General features: G+C 38.6%; 1 protein-coding gene across 1 annotated transcript in view; it reads left to right on the forward strand.

Annotated features, from left to right (window-relative positions):
* The first annotated feature begins 1,073 nt into the window (after positions 1-1,073).
* LOC104074859 (protein lin-7 homolog A-like) overlaps positions 1,074-19,996 on the forward strand; it is a 40,125-nt gene continuing 21,202 nt past the window's right edge. Inside the window, exons 1-2 of the mRNA XM_009575147.1 lie at positions 1,074-1,320; positions 14,829-14,947. Of these exons, the coding sequence (XP_009573442.1) occupies positions 1,074-1,320; positions 14,829-14,947 (366 nt within the window). The remainder of the gene's footprint in view (positions 1,321-14,828; positions 14,948-19,996) is intronic.

Consider the following 19,996-nt stretch of genomic DNA (forward strand, 5'->3'; position numbering starts at 1 on the left):
GTCCCAAAACTTCCTGAAAATCCTTTGTAAAGCATGACGTTCAGTGACGATAAATCGCTTGAAATTGCCATTGGCTGTTAGAGATAGTAGACAAACTCTATCAGATGTGGTACTTGATGGCGCCTGACCATTAATATACATTGTTATTTGCTAGAGTACTCCTCCTTCCTCCCTCCCTCCTCTCTTCTGCTTGTCATTTTTCTTCTCATACATTCTCATAGCCTACATAAATGGGGATTTTTCCTTATCTGTGCCCATGTATATGTATATGATAGAAATTGTATTGAACATAAGTTGCAGTAGACTGTGCATGTATTAGTATAATGTATATTATCTTGGGAAAAAATATATAACGTACTCATCAGGAAGAGAAAATCAGATTCATAAAGTGTGAAATACAGTCCTTGACAGAGGAGCGGCATAAGGCCAGATCTCTTTTGCATGGGTTGAAGCCCTGTGGAGCAGTGCTAAGTGATGTGCTGCTCCCTGCCTGGCTCCCTGTCTGTCACGGGGATGTCTTCTCTTGCTCTTCAGCCTAACGTGCTAAAATTGAAAAATACTTCTGCAAGTGCCACACGCTTTAAGTCTAACATTTCTCTCTTGGTATGCCAACTGAGGACATATAAATAACCAAATTCATTCTTCCAAGAAAAAAAAAAAGGCCTATTGTTTGTAGGAACAGGAAAAAAGTGATAATTCTGGTCACAGACGGAAATGTTTGGGGTTTTTTTTACATCAGTGTGTCAACATTTATTAGATTTTTTTTTTTTTATGTGTTTTTATGAAGGGATGGATTCAGGTAGGCGAATTGAGCTGCTGAATTATGGCTGATGACTGGGGACGTTTTGTGAGGAACCGTGCAGTGGAAGTGTTGGTTAGTTAAGTGTGCAGTTCAGCCATGCCTCCTGCAGCGCTGGAGCTGGAGCAGCAGAAGTACCTACCTAAATGTCATCTTTGGTTTTCATGAGCAGAGTAAAAATACATGGTTTGAAAAGTTAAATGCACATGTCCAGCTTAAATGTCTTTGGCCATACGGGCCTGACCTGCAGAGGTGCTGGGGCACCTGGCGGCACATGAGCTCTGTGCCAGGCTGGACGTGCCTGAGGTGGGCCGGGCGCCCACGGGAGCGCTCCCCCTCGGCCCGCCTTGCCCTCCCAGAGAGGGCCCTGTCCTCCGGCCCGGAGCGACTCAGAGGGATGTGGAAATTGAGTTTTGTCAGGGCACAGCAGGTGGAAATGAATGAAAGTTCATCATATCATCTTCAGCGTGCAGCAGGTGCTGCAGGACCCTGGCGCTGCCGGTTGTCAGAGAGCTGCACCTGTACACAGGCAGATGGAAACATCTTCTACAAAACTTGTGGCGTCTTTTAACATTAAGTCACCTTCGTGGAGTGTAGAGGGGGAGTATCTTAATTTTCCAGTCATGTTTCCTTCAGAAACACATAACTGATAGTAAGGCGTATCTCTGCAGAAGCTGGATGTGCGGTCAGGAAATGTTGGTGAGGCACCTTTGAGAGAGCAGCCAGGCTCAGGGTCAACCGATGCCTGTGCATCCTTGTGTTCCTCCTGCTCTGTCAGGCTGAAAAGATTCTTTAGACATGGTAGCAGAGAAGTAATCGTTTTAGTCTATCTGAATTTATCGTGTGTAGAGCAAAGTGGTAAGCTGAGCTTGCCTGTACTGTCCTGCTTCTGATCCTTCAAAGGGGACCTGCTCCTGCAGCTGGGTGAAGTGGATGGAGGCTTTGACAAGCCCCAGCACAGGTGCAGGATTCACCATTTGCAACAAGTTGCAAGAGTGTTAATGATTAAAAACACAAGGGATGCTATTTTTGGATGTAGTAAATGTATACTGTCTATTGTTGACAAAGAAGGATTTGTTTTATAAATAACATCCCTATGCTGGATCCTACAAACTTCAGTTTCACACTGATGTCTGAGAGACATTTGTGTAACTACAGAAAAAAAGATTAACCTCTTAATGTAATTGTAAGTAAACAATTTGCTTAATTCCATCCTGTCGCTTGAGTTGGACCCCTCTGATGATGTTATCACACAGAAACTTTTTTTAAAAATGTGACAAACTACTGAAGTCATCAGCTTAGTGCAGAGGATAATTTGTCCTTCAAGTTCCCTGTTTCACGTCACATGCATGCATATCTCTCTTAACATAGATGACACTCATGCAAGTACAAAAAGATATAAATACAAGGTTTTGTCTGACCTGTGTTACTCAGATACAAAATAATGTTCTTGTAGGTAATGCAGTAGAATTTGAAATATGAATTATGTAAAACTATTGATCTTAGTTACTCGTTAGAAGCACAAATAATGAGAAGTTGAGGATTTAAGAGGAAACCAAGGAAAGGCAGGTAGATAGTGTTTTGAGAAGCACGTAACTGTAATTTGTAAGTCTGCCTTCGTCATGCACAGTTAATTTGTTTCACATGAAGCATTTTTCACATTTTAAAAACAATACTTATTAATATGCTGTAAACTGTACATGTGTGTATAAATCCAGGAATTTTCAAAGTTAATCTCAGTCAGCTTAATCTTCTTTTGAGATATTTGCTGGAGAGTCAGCCTCTGAATGAGAAACATTCAACTGTTAATTCTCTATTCAGATGAGAAGATTTGATTCAGAAATGCACATTTACATACTAACAATGTTTTCCTGAGTATTTAAACCACAAGCTCAGATCTTAGATATGTTAAATACAGAGTGAGGTTTATGTACATATTTAAGAACTTGTTTCACCAGGGTCCAAAACAGAGTGGTTAAATAAACCCCAGATTTCTCAAATGTAATTCCACTAAGTTACCAGGAAATGCATACAGCTTCTCATAATGAGTTGTTACCTTAGTGCTACTTTACTTTAATAATCGTAAAAAAGAGAGTAAAAAATTTCATTAGAAAACTGTTTCCAGAAGAGATTGGAGGAGGATTGTTCTTCATTATTTAAAAGATGGAAAGATGAAGTATCTGTGAATACACAGAGCATCAAAACATTGATTTTAATTATTTCTGTATAAACATGGATAATTGTATAAGGAAGAGTGTTGCTCAAAATAGGCTCTTAATTTATTTCTTCTAAACCAAAATTAATTTTTTACTGGTTCTTTTCAATAGAAGCCCTTGTTTAATCACTAATCCTTCACATCCACTAACTCTTTAATTTTCTTTTTCAACCATGTTTTCTGAAAAAGAGTAAATCTCCTAGACCTTAAGGTATCGATCCCTCTACAGTCAGGTAAGCATTGGGGAAGAATCCACTTGAAATAGATTAGTGGCCATCAGCAGCAATCTTAGCCCTCAGAAATTTATTTACCATCATCTCTTCACTTTTCAATAGATTTGGCAGCAGTGTTTTTGTCAAATGCTATTTACTGAATCAGCACAGGAGCAAAAGGATAATATAATTGTTCTTTGTTGTACAAGAGCCAGACCAGAGAAACTTGAAGAGGGCATGATGGCTTTAAAATCTACGAAGCAGCCTTTGGAAAAAGAGGTGGTTGTATGTCTGATCCCTGCTGTAGCCTGATAGTCTTGTAACCCAATAGTAATAGCTCTGGAGTTTCTACTAATTTATACAGCACATTTTGCTTCCTAACAGTGCAACCATGTCAAAGTATGCCAGGTATGCTCCTCATATCTCAGGTAGATATGTTGTGAAATCAGGCTGCAACCTGAAATGAGTTCCAGTTCTCCTGCTCCTATTCTCAGCATCGTTCAACACGTAGGACACCAAGTAACAGCACTGCAAAGGTGACAGCGAGCTCTCTGTTTCTCACAGGGGGTTTCTGTTTCAAAGTTTTGTTTGTAACTTGCAGCAGCAATTCAAGGTAGCCACAGCTTTCTTCTAAGATCATATTTGTTTCAAAGTTGAAAGTTAAGAGTGGTCAGTTGTTGACATCTACCAGTTGTCACCTGTACCACCTAGTTTTGCAGGGATTTTTTAACAAAGGATTTTATTTATATTGCTTTCTTCTTGCTGTTGCAGCTTTTCACATACACACTTTCAAAGAACAGGTTTTTTTCCTTTCCTTTCCTGAGAAATGACTAATATGTAGCCAGCTACCAGAGGGATTCAATCTGCAAAAAGCAATATCCTAAAATCCACTAAAATTGAAGAGAGAATATTAAGTCTCTTCTTGTTACCTGAGCCTACAGATAAAGTCCTGTTAGGTACATGGATGTAACAACTGCTTTGCAACCATTGTGTTGCACAAATGCCATCTTTTCACTGATGTCTCACCGGAGTTTCAAACCACCTAGAAAAACAGAAGATAAAATCATGATGCTAGACTTCAAGTGACAGTTTGTATTGTCACTATGTACAGTTGCCAGTAGCCCACAGCCATCTTTCTCATCTTTCTGGTAGTAACAGAAAAAGATTAAGACTAAGATTAGCTGGAGAGATAAGAACTGAGGAGAGGCAGCAGGAGACCCTAGTAATGACATACGAGCAGAGAAGAAAGTGAGAGTTACTGCTTTGGCTCAAACACGGTGCCTGTTGTGAAGGAGAATTAGCATCCCTAAGTTAACCTTACCTCCCTTTGCGAGACACCTGTTGGGGCCTTTTTTTCCCTCTTCCTGTCTTCTTCCCTGCCAACAAAAATCTCTCCGATGCAAACTAAAAACTCACGCTGAAAGTATCAGTGTAGGAAAGGCATGAGGTTGCCAATATGGCCAATACTTTTGTTTTGTGATGTGCACATAGGGCACATAAATACTTGCTTTTGCTTAGGCAAGGGAGCGAGAGAATGGATTTCAGCTAAGAGAAAAGTGTGTTGTTTTTCATCCTGTTTTTCTTTGTTCAGGCAAGTTTATTCCTTGTAGTTATTTCTGTTTTCTGCTTCTCTAGCTTAGTGAAATTTTTAATTCCTTCACTGATTTTAATGTTTTTCTGTATATGCTTGTGGTTTAAAACACAAAAGCAAGTATTCTGTTAAGTAGGGTCCTTGGGGTATGTTAATGTGCCAGCCTTTTTTTCTTTTAATGTGGGATCAGAACCAGTAAAGTGTTTACATTTGCAGTTTCAGCAAAGTGTCCAGTGTGCTTTTGTCTAGTGTTTAAAGCAGTTCCACTCCAGCACGGTGAGCTGTGTCTACTGAGGCGGAACTGATCCTACAAGATCAAGTGATGTTGTGATCAGGAGACAGATGAGGCTGGTGGAGAGTTATCAAGGCATCTCTTTACAAGATATCTATGTCTACCGGAGGCAGCAGACAGCCTCCTTGCTTTCACATAGTTCAACTTGTAGGGACTTAATTCGTTAAGGCCAGGTCTGTTCACCATACTGAATTTCTCAGGGAGTTACAGCTTTGCTTCAAAGGATTTTCTTTTTGTCATTTCATAGTTTCAGGAAGTCAGATAGAACACCATTTTACATGTCCTGTGTAGGCAAATAACTGCTTTAAACACCTGAGATCTCTCTTTTTAAAAAAAATACTTACAGAAAGACTGAGAATTATAATAAATAACACAAAGTCTGAAACTACAAAATATCCTGCTTCCTGCAGGAAACAAGGGTTAATTTTTCTTATTTAAGGAATGAATATATACTTACATATTCATTATATATAATATATATTTATTGGAATACAAAATAAACTTTAAAAAAACTGTTGTCTTTTTGTATCATATTTGTAGCTGACTGTCCCTAGTCAAAAAAAGGACCAGAATCATTTCTCATCTGTTCTATTCAGCAGTGAGTGGCTAGCTATAAATCATAGTTATGATCACAAAGAGCAGGTATGATTAAGTAATCTAAAGTCAGAACTATATACAAAGGAAAAAAAAGGAATTTTACCTTCCCTTCCCTTTTCTCTACAGCTAATGCAGGGGAAATAGTTCTCAATGCTCTTCTATTCGTTGCATTTTCAGCTTTATTTTTTAATCTTTTCTCTTAAAGGATAATTTGGTAACTTGTTTTCACACCAATGCTATGTTCAATGCCTTCTATACAGAAGCAGTGGGTGCTGACAAATGTAAAGGGTTGCTGTATCTGTAATTTCTTGATTTCTCACAGATGGCAAAATCTTCTGGTGAAAATTGTCGAAATCATATTTATGCATCTCCTCATCCTGATTGCTTTAGAAATTGCAATTAAACTAGTAATTTGGAAGAATAAAAGTTATATCAGTGTTTAAAAAGGATTAGTTTTTAAGGTTAATTTTAAATGCCCATCTTTGAAAATTCTGAATTGCATTATTGCTCTTCAGGCCTCGAATTAAGCCAGTGAAACTCATCTTATTGAAATGATCCTGAATTACCCATTAATTCAATCTTTACTGTTTTGTGATTTATTGTTATTCCTTTAAAAAGCAACAATGGAAATGTGACAGTACCAAGCCTGTACTTTCTCTAAGTACCAAGTACTTTCTCTAAGTATCTGATGAACTCTTAATAGTTTTAGGAACTCGATAGATCGATCGATCTCTCTCTCTCTCTCACACACACACACATAAAAGCAAACAAAATCTGAAAATTGCTGACAAAGCAGTGTGACCTACATCAGTTATGTGAAGGCTTTAAGGAAAAAATTGAGGACTGGCTCTGTCTATGTACAGTAATGAATATGCTAAGAAGATTGACCAAAGTAAAGCAAATCTAGTTCTACCAGTTGGCCTTCATGGTAGGTTAAGGCTATGAAAATCCCTAGCTAAGAAGAAGAATAGAAATCACTAGTTAAAACTTAGGAGAGAGGAAAGCGGGGGGAGATTACTCAAGACATTGTAGACATTGTGAGGTTCAGAGAACATAGAGGAACATATTTTTTCATATGAATGTTGCATTTGGACAAGGTAAACAGAGTATTCAGGAGCAGTATGCCTGAAATGGCAGCATTCCAGTATTTCAGGCAGAATGCCTGAAACAGCAACAGTGACTGAAGTTGGTGAAGAGAGCCCTGAAGGGCTTTTGTGGTGTTGAGGATGCTGGATGGAGGCGTCTCCACACAGTTTGCTGTCTGTATTTGGATCACAGGTGGCACTGCTTTCCCTGCAAACAAACTGTATCCTTTCCATAAGTTATTTTGCAAAATGTCTCAGACCTTTGCTGTCATATTCAGGTGTTCCTGCCAAAGATGCTGGGAAAACTCATGGTGTATAACACTGCCTTGGGGTGTGCAACAGCTGGGTCACAGGCTCTGTGTCTGAGAAATGGAGCGAAGCAGAGAACACGGATGCCCGTGGTATGTCTGAGAAGCTAGAGTCAGACAGAACCTGGGTGCAGCTCAGACATATAGAAACATATAGACCAAAACATGGTCCTATGGCCAAAGAAAATGAGCCTGCCCCAAACAGTGAGGCAATGGAGATATGACAGTGTCATTGGGAGCAGTAGTCTCACATCAGGCAAAATGAGACAGACAGAGGTATACTCAATCATATTTCACGGTTGATTTTTCTCATACATTAAGAAGAAAAAAATCCATAAAATCGTTGGTTAAGGCATTTTTAAAAGCTTTAACTAAAAAATGCATTGGCCTGCCTGCTAACAACACTGTTCTTGTCAAATGTAATATTGTAAAGTACATTTGTCTCCTGGACCACACAGAGATAAATTTGCATGAGTCATTCACTGTATATCTGGACAGTAAGAGTGGGTTTCATCATACTGATGTAGATGTCTACTAAGTAGGATGCAGGCATTTACATCTGAGCTAATCATCTAGTCTCCCTTTATAGTCAACAAAGGGAACAGGCACTCCCAGAGTATGATTCATCTTATCTAAAATAGGTCAGATGAATTGTAGCCTCAAAGTGTCTGTTTTTCCTCATCAACTGTAACGGCAGTCTAGGGTGAGTCGCTGAGCTGTCGATGCCTACATCAGAAGTGTGGTGAGTTGAAACCCTCACCACAAGATGAATCATGAGAGCTGTGTATGGTTGTGCTTTGTTATATTTGTTTGTGCATTCATAGTAATGTTTAACCACAGGAGTGTAAAGTGACACTGCAGTAAATCTGTAACTACTACTCATATAATCTAAACTAGACTATGAAAGCACTGGTATTGTTATTCTTGTTGTAATTAATTTGAATAGACCTCACAGATACACACTATAAAGTGTTGAATAATATTGCTGTATTCTAACAGCTTAGCTCATTGCTCCCTGTACATCGAGTCTGATTTACCATGGTGAAGTACACCTTTATGCTTACTAATTAGCATGAAATTTTGGGCAAGACGAACAGACCGACTTAAGTGGGCAAAAAAGGCTGCTCTTTGCCTCGATTTTTCTGAACTCTCCAGGTTAGATTAAATAAATATATTAAAGTAATGGAAGAGCTGTTGTATTTCAGGAGAGCACTGTGCTGATAGTAAGGAACCAAAGAGGTGAATGGAAGCGTAGTGGGCAGTCTGGTATTTGACAGCAGAGCAAGAATCGCCATGTTGTACAACACAGCGACTGACAGCAGAGCTCTAGTAATACACAAATTTTCAAAAGGTACACGCTGAAAATTTTCCAAAGCTGGTGCTTTAACCATGAAGTCACATAAATAGTTTGATACAACGTACTAGGGCTACTGGCTATGAATTATGAATGAACTTTGCTAATCACCATGGAAATCTGATTGCCCAACCATTGATTACCTGCTGTCATTTGATAGTGTTTGGAGAAGATTGCTAAATCTAATAAAGCATCCTGTGTAGGCTTTGGGAATTACGATAAAAAGTTGACAGAATAACATTAAGAATTCTGGAATGTATTCTCATGAGCTTAAAGGAATAACTAAACCTGAACGAAAGTACTGGAGGAATGAAAAACTTCTGACAATTTTAAGGACCTGTTATGTCATGCAAATTCTTCATCTTCAGCCTGATTAAAGGTCTTCAAGCATGACGGAACAGAGGTTGAAAATTGCCAGGATTATTATTCTGTAATGCCATAGTGGAGCTAGTGAATATTTTAGAGACCTACTGAGTATCCTTGCTGTCAGTTTGTAGTGATGTTCCACCTCTTTGAGGTAGCAAAGGGTGGTGTTTATTACTTTTCCTAGTAACCAGCATACTAAGGCAGTGAAAGTCTCCAGAATTAACAGGAATGAGGCACAGAAAGACCTCAAGAAGATGAGAAGCCTGTTCTCTAATATCACCGTATCTTGGCTTTGGGAACAACCCAACAACATGACTCTGGAGCAGTTACGAGAGTAAAGAAATACTATGTTTCTGAGTAATTACTGTTTGAACCCAAACTAGTATTACACAGCATTGTAGCTGCTATTTAACTGCCTAGTAGTCTCTTGAGTCAGAGGATAATATATTTATTTTAAGGACTGCGGAGCAACTCACTTATAGACTATCACAAGAGGGGAAGATAGATATACAACAGTTTTCACATTTTGCAGTATAAAGCATGCGTTCTTTTTCAAGAGTCACTCTGGTATTGAATGGGACACGTTTAGCATGCTAAAATAATTTGCTACAGTTTTGCTAATAATTTTCAACCTATCTGACTAAACTGAAACAAACATAAACCTTGCACAAAATCTGCCAGAGCGAAACCCCAGACTGGACAACTTGCACAGAATGCTGGAGCCTGGTCTACCCAATTTTAACAGTAATGTGAAAGAGCACCAAGTTCATACCAGCCAGAATTCTTTCTGTGGATTCATAATTTGCTTTTGAGTTGTAAAAGCTGAATTGCAAAGTATTGGAAATAGCGTTTACTTTTCAAAACATCCAGCAAATTAACAGTCCACATTGCATATTTGAACAAAAATCAGCAGGTGAAAACAATATATAACAGAACAAAGTGATGACTAAGCCAGATGACCTTTTTTTCAACTGCACTGTGCTATATGGCTATGTATACATGATTCAACTTCATTTAGTATAGCAGGGGAATATTTCACTTGTATCACAGTATGGTATCTTGCTAGTTCTATGTTCTAGTGATTCCTCTCTTTCTTAGGGTTTGTATAGTAACCTCCTGCTTGTGTCCTACTAGCAATACAAATGCAACTTCATTCAAATGAAAATACAGAAAGAACACTTGGAATGAGATTTTTTTTCTGAGAGTCATACTTCTCTTTTGATGAGAGCACTTGATCAAATGCATTCCATCCACCCACAGCCCCCTGCCTTCTCTGTGTTTCACTGATAACGTGACCCACCACACTGAAACAGTATTATTTCCAGAAAAGCTGTGGGCAAGCATGATGATGATAAGACAAAAAGGGAAGTGAATGTTAAACAGAATGGGAGAGAAAGGAATTGTGCATATATATGAGGAAATCAGAAAAGAATGGTAAAAAAAAAAAAGGTGTGGTTATAGTTGGATATAATAAGGGGGGAAATAAGTGCATATTCTTTTTAAAGTGTATGCATCATAGAATAGAGAGGAATAATTCTACCCACATCGTTACTCAAAATTCCTAACGGTTTCTGTGGGATATGAATGTGGGAACTGAGGATAGATTTCAATGACATTAGCATGAGTTTAATGTTAGTATAATGGAGTTCATATTTTGGAAAATGTTTGAGAGTAGGCAAAACAACCCTTTTCAGAAGCTGTGTTTAAAAAATATCTTTGCTTAAAGGAAGGACAAATCAGAAATAAAAAGCAAGGGTATTTTACTTACATAGAATTTAGCTGGTTTTAACATAACTCCAGGAATTTTTTTTGCATATATCTATATAAATACACACACATACTCTTTTCATCAATTTGTACTTTCCACAAGTACGTAAGAAAATGGTATTTAAGAACAATTTCTTGGTGATAATGTTCACAAGCAAAGCTAGTTACATTTGTAATCAAAGGAGGATTGGGGACAAGAAAAGTATCCCAGCAGAGGAATACCAGTCCTTCTCAAACATATGACAATACTCTAATTGACTTCAACAGGGGTGGATTCACTACTCTATGCTTTTTTTTTCAACGTAACTCATTGCCGGTCATATTGCTTCTTTGACCAAGCACTTACTTTAGTTTTAGCTGGAATTCACCTCGAGTGAACCATCAGCAAAAAGCCTATGCATCACTTAAGTTCTCATGCACTGATAAATTTCACTTTGTAACCTGTCCTAAAGCAATTGTTCATTCAAATCTCCCCTTCAGAGTTATTAATGGAAGGAAATACAGCCTATTTCAGGAGGTCATATTTTATACACTCGTGTTTATATATTTTTAGTCTGCTCAAAATCTTCTGTTTTGTACCAACTGTTATATTTTGCTCCTGACAAAGCATCAGCTGGTAACAAACAGCTTTGGCCCTGAACACATGCTTCATTTTCATTCTGTAATTTTATCCCATGAAGCTCTCTATTATTCTATATTCTCTCTACTATGAGCAATATCCCACAAGTCATTGCCAAATTGAGCAAGCTATGGGCCTAATTGTGACAAGAGAAAGAAGACTGCTTCTTGTTAACAGGTATGGTAGGTGAATAAAAAATCAAAGCAAGAACTTGGGCAACAGCATTCATTATTTTAGCATGTTGGATGAATTTGGAAGTGTGGAAAATCAGAATGCTCTTGGGATATTCTGCTTTTTCTTTACCCCCAACCACTTCTTAATCACAAAGTTAAGTAATCTAGTATTGGCAAACAACAACTTAGTGCCCAGTTTTGCCTGAGACTACATACTAAACACCCATGCCAGACTTTTCAACCAGAATATGAATTTATCATTTGTGTTGTAACACTCCTCACTTTAGAAGTGATTAATTATCATCTAGAGTCTGGTCCATGCCGTAGGGAAATGTTTAGATCTGTACTTAACTCTTTTAGATTGATTAGTGTACCTAAAGCTATTTATGTTTCCTTCTGGATCAGAACAGATTTCTCAATCAGCACAAATTTTTCATTGAATATCGTTTATTTCAGGACCATAGCAAATGTGGGGTGATTCACAGAATTTTCAGGTGTGGTGATGAAACTTCTAAGCAACTGCAAAATAGCAACCAATCTGTCATCTGTGGCACTGACCTTCTACAAGTATAGCTGGTGAGAGAGAAAGACAGTTCAAAACTTACCTGAACTGGCACTGGAAAAGACCCCAATCTGATTTAGAATATCTGAATAGCTATCATGTATCACATGAATTTCAGAGGCCTTATCTGATCTGTTATGGTAGGCTGTTGAAGCTTCAGAATAAATCATCTAATTGCTTTGTGCTGTCTGACATACCAGTTTGCACCAACTGGCACCAATAACTGGGGAGTGCGAGTTTAGTATTTAGCTAACTGCAAGTCTTGGGTGGCAGATACAGACTTTAAAGGCAAAATTCCAAGGTAAATGATTTGATAGTTTTGTTAGAAAATCATTGTGACATTATTATTACTGAGAACATTAAAAATTGTGTTTGCCTGTTGCATCATATTTTATTTAATGCATTGCCATTCTTTTGCACTCCATTGAAATGGTTCTTGCTAAAGAGTGTGCTTACCTCTTCTTAAATCTCAAAACCATCCTCTTTGATGTATTAGCTGCCATCAGTCGTATTCTTCTTTCTAGAATCTTATTTTTTCTTGGCTTCCATGGCCTTATTATTTCCCAGATCATCTCTTAGCTTTCTGATTATCACTTCAGTAAGTGCTTTAGAGGGATCTTTGTTGGAACACCTCCACATCATCTCTTCCCTTTATATTTGCAAATACAGCTTCAACTGCTGTCTCTATACATGCAGCTCACAAACCTGCTTCATTAATCCAGACCTTCTCTTTCCCATCACACCAAGGTCTCTGTCTCTCAGATGATCCCTTTGGAATGATATTGGCTACGTCTCTACCAGCAGGTGGTGTGGCATGGAGAAACGGGCAGATCAGCAAAGCAAAACAGGTGGTGCTGAGGACCTACACCCACATTGTGTGCATTGTGCAGAGAGGTTATCTCAAACTAGCTGTGATCTAGTAACATGGACTGGATCTAGCAGTTGAAGCTATGCTTGGAGCAAAAGCACAGGTGCAGTCTTTGAATATGGGCTTAGGGTTAGTTTCATCTGAAAGTTCATGAACTCCAGGACTGCTCTGCAATGCAAACTACAGCCCAGTAAGTGGAAATATCCTTCTGAAAGAAACACTGCATGCTTTCTGCCATGATTGCTCTCAAACTTAGAGCTGTCTTTTGACAGATGCCTATAAACTTGAGAATTGTTTGGGTGTTAATCTGCTATGGCACAACCTACCATGCTGACCAGTTGCCTGCCTCTTTTAATTAAATTGTAAATTCTTTGAGGTGACATCTTCTCTTTTCCTAACACTGATGCCACTGGATAATAATTATTTTCTTATAAATGCAAATATATTATTATTATTATTTCCATTGCAGCTCATATACTGTCATCTCTTTTCTATTTCCAGAAAACTTCTCATGGCTTTGTTATATAAGACATCTGGTCAGTATAGCTCAGCTACAAGCCAAGGATTGTAAGAACTGTTTCAGTTAGCATAATCTCCCAGTCACAAACAGTACAATCTTTGTCATCGGAAAGGAGAATTATATAAGGTTGCTTCTAGCCATTGTAGTCATTTTGGACTTGTGTGGTTGGGGGGAGGGTGTTTGTTTCTTTTTAGTGCAGTAAAAGCGCAGAATTAAAATGCCTCAAATATTGTTTTATCATTTAGTACTATGCATTCATTTCATCAGTAGGATACAGACCTATTTTCAGTAGAGTGGCGTAACTGGCCAGTAGTGGCTCTGATAGCTATGCAAAAGACGCTAGAAGATGTGAGAATGACCACACACTCAAGACAACAGCATTGCCAGGTTCAACTATATGAGCAAATTTACAGGAAGAGCTGAAAGACAGCATTAAATGACACAGCAGAAGAAAACCCTCTATTAAGCTGTACCATCCTGAAGACTGACCAGGATGTATATCGCTTAGTTCACTTCTGTGTGTGAGTCAGTGTGTCCCTTGCTTGACTAGGCTAGCCTCCATGAGACCAGCCACTATTTTCTTGTGCCTCTGTGTCCCTAGCCATAAAGGATCATTGGGCATCTCATAGGTTGGGGGTTTTTTGTATGTATCTTAGTAATAACTGTGTAAATTAGGAACTAGTTGTTAAAGAGGAAAAATATTGTGAGAGTGAGGGTACGGACTGTGTTCAACTGGACCAGATTCCCGCTCACCACTCAAAATGGCTACTCACTTAAGCCCTTTGGACTGCTTTTCAGAGACACTTCAGTCTTTTCCTTGACAATACACAGGTGCTGAAGGAGAATTCAGGCCACCAAAAATATTATTCCATGTATTTCTGTGGGTCATACAGGTTTTGTGTGGCAGATCAGGTCTTTGGAGACCTAGACAAGAGCCTTACACATTTACTCTTCTCTAGCAGACTTCCCATTCTTCCCTAGCAGACTTTACTTGCTCTGGAAGACTTTCTTTATCAGTAGTTGATATTTAGATTTAGATTTAGATTTGTGAGAAGAAAAGAGCAAATATTTTTCTTAGGTGTTGTCATCCTGAGGGTGCTTACACAAGGACCCAGCTTCATTCTTTCAAACTTTCTGAAAGTAGGCCCCATACTGTTCCTGTGCTACTTTCTCTTATGCAGAAAGTAAGAAGTATTTTAGGTCTAATATGGTTTAGCTGCTTTGAACTGGTAGCTTTGTTCTAAAGAACGTTTGCAACTAAGACTGAACCTCTGTGTGTGTGTCTGTTGTACGTGTACATGCGTGGTTTGTCCATACTTTGGGATTTGGATCTCTGAACAGCAGTGTTGTTGCCTAACTGAGGCTGGTATACCACAAGATTAATACAGTATGTGTTGGTAAAGCTGATTTTAAATTCAAAATGACTATCTGTGTGCCCCTTTTAGTCACTTATTAGTCACTGTTTATTCTGACCTGTATTCCTTTTTTTCCCCCATTCAGACGTTGCAAGAGCAATTGAGTTACTGGAGAAACTGCAAGAATCTGGAGAAGTACCAGTACATAAGCTACAGTCCCTAAAGAAGGTGCTGCAGAGTGAGTTTTGTACAGCTATCAGAGAGGTATGAAATTGAGATTTTTAGTTATTTCTCAGATTAACATCCTCGTCCTGGAAAGAAAAGTATATTTGCCTTTCAGTGCTGGAGAAGCAGGAGTACCTTGTATAAAGGATGATGGATGTGAGATGTGTCTGTAGCTGCCTGCTACCATGCAGAATGCTGAAGTTACTGAAAAGCAGACACAGAAAAGTTGCATCAGCAAGGCATCAAGGCAATTAGCCTTGCTAAGGAGAAAGAGTGATTAATTAGTACTTTAGTATTCTGCTCATGCTGTTTCAGGGTCTGTGCTAACCTGTACAGCACTGTGCTGGGATATGGGGACATGCCAGGTTGGGTCAGTGCAAGCTTAAATGCCTCTCCTTTGAGCGCAGGTGTGTGATAGGGATGTGCTGATAAAATCAGAATGCTGTGAGAGACAAACAGTGCAAGCAGTGAAGTTAACTGAAGCTGACAGGAATCTTGCCGTTGAAGTCAGTGGCCGGGTCCCAGTGGGCCTTGCTCCACGTGTCAGAAATCCTTGTCAGATTGCTAAGAACTGTGACCATTACCCTGCCAGCTGTGGTCAGGGGCCTTCCTAAGCTCTGCCCAACTGCAGGTGAATGATGATTGTTTTCTTCTAGTCAAGCTAGAGAAGAAGCACCCCACTTCCTACATGCATACAAGCAGCATCTTTAAAGCAGTTAAATTACAGATACTTCTGTTAGAAGTTTCTTAGACAGAAAGCATGAGTTAATACAACATTGTGTCAGACGACTTACCTACTAAACTGAATGCTGTTAGCCTGCCAGACGGAAGCAGTTCTAAATGCCCTAATGAAGGCAACATCCTTTCAGCAGAAAATCTGTAAGAACTACTGTTTCAGTTTATCTGTCTAGTGCCTGGAACTAATCCTCCCTTGCTGAAATCAATGGGGAATCTAATGTTCCCTTGATGGTGGCAGGACTGAACTCCTGATAACTAGGCAACAGCAGCACACTGATTGAGTGGACTGCTGGGTGGCTGGAAGGAAGAAAGAGAGGAACAGTCATTAGTTTAATAAGCAAAATGCAATACACTCTTTGTTTTATGGAATATATTCTTCAATGTGAGAAACAGAGAGAGGCTTCCACTTAATTAAATGGCAGTTTTCAAGGCTTTTTAAAGGGAATAGTGTTCCATGACAATAAATAATGGCACTACGTACCCTGAAAAGCTGATATTCTGACTAGTCCTTTCGTTTAACCAACTAAATGCTTCTTTAATTGACTACAGAGCATTGAAAAGTTGTGGGGTTGGGTGTTAGGTTTTTTTTTTCAGATAGCAGAGCCTGGTACTCCAATTGTTAAAGGCAACTTTCAATCTTTGCAGCATCATCAGTGAAATCTTACCAAATTTATATTAATCTCTGGAAAATAGTCTTAGCAGAAGCAAACACAAAGCTAGTTGAAACAGGTACAGAACCTAGGAAGTAGGGAAATGGCTTAGACAAATGTGCTCTCAGTTCAGGGAACTGAAAGCAGATTTTAACAAAATCGTCTCAGTGGCACAAAAGGTCTTTATAGAGTGTTGCGTAAAGACAACCTGCACATGACAGACTATCTAATTACTGTTAGATTCTTACAACCAAATAACAGTCACTTTAAGAAGCCTGGAGCTAGTTGTTCCACAAGAATTGAGTGATGATGAATGAGCAGTTAGATCAGTTCTACCAACTTCATAAAAAAACCCACTTATTTATTTTTACATATTTAATATATAAAAAAAAATAACCTATCTAATATACCACTATCAGAGAACAAAATTTCTACACACAAAATAATTATTAATGCCATTCATCTTTTCTTAGAAGAAATCTTCAAATATAAAAGGCCCAGTAACAAATCTTTTCATTTAGGGAGAGTGGGAAAATTGACATATATACATTGCTAACACTTAAGGTTGTTCAACATGTGGATCCTCTTTTCAGTTACTTACATGAAGCCCTTGGCAAACGTTTAGACTGTAACTCTCTTTTTTCCCACCAGTTGAAGAGTTGTTGGAAAACTGCAGAAAATAATTTCTTCCATTTTTTAAAAACACTAATAAGAAAAGCATGGAATATTTTGGCCATTGTTACATTGTTAGGTATCTCCAAGCACTGCAGCAAGGGCTTGGAGGGTATCTGAGCTGGGTCTCACCGTTAAGCAGGGATGCCCTTCTTGCATGTCCTTCACGTACACTGAAGTTTATGAAAGACTGATAGCTACTTTATTGAACAGCACAGTCTTTTCTGAGTGTATTTGAGCTTGAGATAGCTGAGGCTAGACAGAAATCTCCCTGCAAATGCTTCCTGCTTCCTCCCATTGTTTATCTTCTCTTATCCCAAGTGCAAGACATGAGAGTGTGGCAACTAGCTTTTAATTCCCTCTATTAGCACATCCATAGACTAGAGGAGAAAAGTTGTTGACCTTACAAGAGAAGGCACAACAGTCAGTTGGAAGTAATGAGAAAAATGGGAATTGTTTGGAACACAAGAGCCTTCCTGGAGAAAGCAGTGAAGCAGACCAGGTGTGAGCAGTAGGTAGGAGTAATTGAAATGCGATGAGGAGCAGTGGCAGGCTTTATATTAGTATGCAAATTCTGGAAGAGGCTGCTTATTATATGCATGCAGAGGTTCAGATCTGCAGTGTGGTGTGTTCATTGTATAACGCAAGATCTGAGCCTAAATTCCTTTCACCAGAAAATCTAGTAAAAGAGGTTAAGGCTGACTCCTGTAGTCCTATAAACTCCATAATGGAGGAGCTTTGGAAAACAAACATTTTCTTTTCTAGTCTAAGAAATTATGGACACTTAGCTGTCCAGTGAGTTTGGTTGTTCAAATATGTCCCAGAGAAACTCAGTATTGGGCTGAGTGCAGGTGAAAGGATCAAAGATAAAATATAATGTACACACTATTGATTGAATGTGACTTGTCCCTTCTACACATAGGAATTCTTTAACTACAGAAGCAGAAGGTCACTTTTATGATCAATTAGCCTTTAAAAGTATGAGATATTTTATTAGATGACATACGTTCCAATCTAATGTGTAGGAATCTATTAAATGGCTGTAAAGAATTGTATTTATGGGAACTTATTTAGTAAATCAACCCACCAGTTCAAATCACCGCACTAATATGCCATAGAAATAAAATCTTTTTAAAGTGACTGAGTGAATGAAATTTGAATATAAGTACTTTGGCATTTTTCTAGGATGCTATGTCAGGAAATGGTGATTAATGGTTCTCACTTAGCTAAATATAAGTACCACCGACTGAAATATTCTGTCTGGCACTAGGCAAGAATACATATTAGCTCTAAAAAGAATGGAAATAATTGAAGTATGTAATGGCCTCAGTATTTTCTTTTCACCTGAAGACCCCTAGACCAGAAAACGAGTTAACCAAAGTCTGGTCACATTAAAATTGAGTTTTGAAAAAAAACCTGTGTTTTAAAATTACTTGTTTCAAAAGCTCCCTAGCTACATGAAGATTAATTAGCCTTCTATAGACTTGTTACCTGGCAAAAGAGGCATGAATCTTGTCCATTATACCATTAAGTCCTTTACCCTTCATGTGTTTTTGCTGTTTGTTCAAAGCTGTTGCTATGTTATAGTCTTCTGATTCCCGGTTACTGGAATAGATGAAGGGCAAGGCTGTGAAAGTGAATGTGTAATTGAGCTACTGAGAAGGTATATTCACGTGCAATATAAAACTAGGCAACCTGAATTGATAAAGTGACTTTAATTGTTGTAAGTCAGTAAAAAGCAAGTTATGAGAACTATAAGATAAGGTGAACTTCTGGTCTGGCAAGAAACCTTGAAGAGCTATAGACACAGAAGTTACAGAATAAACAATTGAGCAAAACACAGTGAATCATCAACAAGAAAATGTGGCATACCTTAGCAGATCATGGGAATTTCATTTACTCTTAACATCTGGTAATCGGTACTGAAACACCAGGAGAGTAACGATACAGCTTGATAAACCCATGCATCTCCTGATGAGCAGAAGTTTTCTTTCAGGTTGATTCTCAAGTTTCTATTTCTTTATGTTAAATATGTAAAATTCAGGTGTATCTCGCTTTCCTCCCAGCCTTCCTTTGCTACTCCATTTTCCATTTCAAGATTAAATCTAATGTGTGGATATTATTTAAAAGAAAATCTGAGTGGTAAATACCTATGGTGAAACATTTATCAATACCAAAAGTAATCAGATCAGAAAGTCTTTATAAAAATGTGGTGGGGCAACCAGACACAGAAAAATAACCATTATTTCATTTTGTTATCTTATGACTCCCACCAAAATATTAGGTCATTGCAGAAGAGCACTTTTGCAAGACTGGGTTACTGACAATCGTTTCTTACAAGGAGGAGCAGACAACACAAAATACTCTACTGTTGTGTGTTTTGTATGAAATTAGTCTGTGGAACAGCATGTTGTCTTTGAAGATAGTTCAGTTTCTATTTCAGTAGTTTAAAACTTTTAAACTTATGTTGGGGTTTAGCCCAGCAAGCAGCCAAACACCACACAGCCACTTGCTCACTCCCGCCCCGCCAGTGGGATGGGGGAGAGAATCGGAAAAAAGGTAAAATTTGTGGATTGAGATAAAGACAATTTAATAGAACAGAAAAGGAAGGGAAGATATAATAATAATAACAGTAGAATATACAAAATGAGTGATGCACAATGCAATTGCTCATCACCCACCGACCGATGCCAGCCTGGCCCCAAGCAGTGACCCCCCCCTCCTCGACCAACCCCCAGTTTATGTACTGAGCATGATGTCATATGATATGGAACACCCCATTGGTCAGCTGGGTTAGCTGTCCTGACTATGTACCCTCCCAGCTTCTTGTGCACCTGGCAGAGCATGGGAAGCCAGAAAGTCCTTGACTAGTGTAGACGTTACTTAGCAACAACTAAAACATGTGTTATCAACATTATTCGCATACGAAATCCAAAACACAAGCACTATGCCAGCTACTAGGAGGAAAATTAACTCTATCCCAGCTGAAACTAGGACAACTTACTATAAAATTATCTTGTGGACAGAG

This window comes from Fulmarus glacialis, unplaced genomic scaffold, assembly GCF_000690835.1.
Source record: "Fulmarus glacialis isolate BGI_N327 unplaced genomic scaffold, ASM69083v1 scaffold19960, whole genome shotgun sequence".
Taxonomy (NCBI): domain Eukaryota; kingdom Metazoa; phylum Chordata; class Aves; order Procellariiformes; family Procellariidae; genus Fulmarus; species Fulmarus glacialis.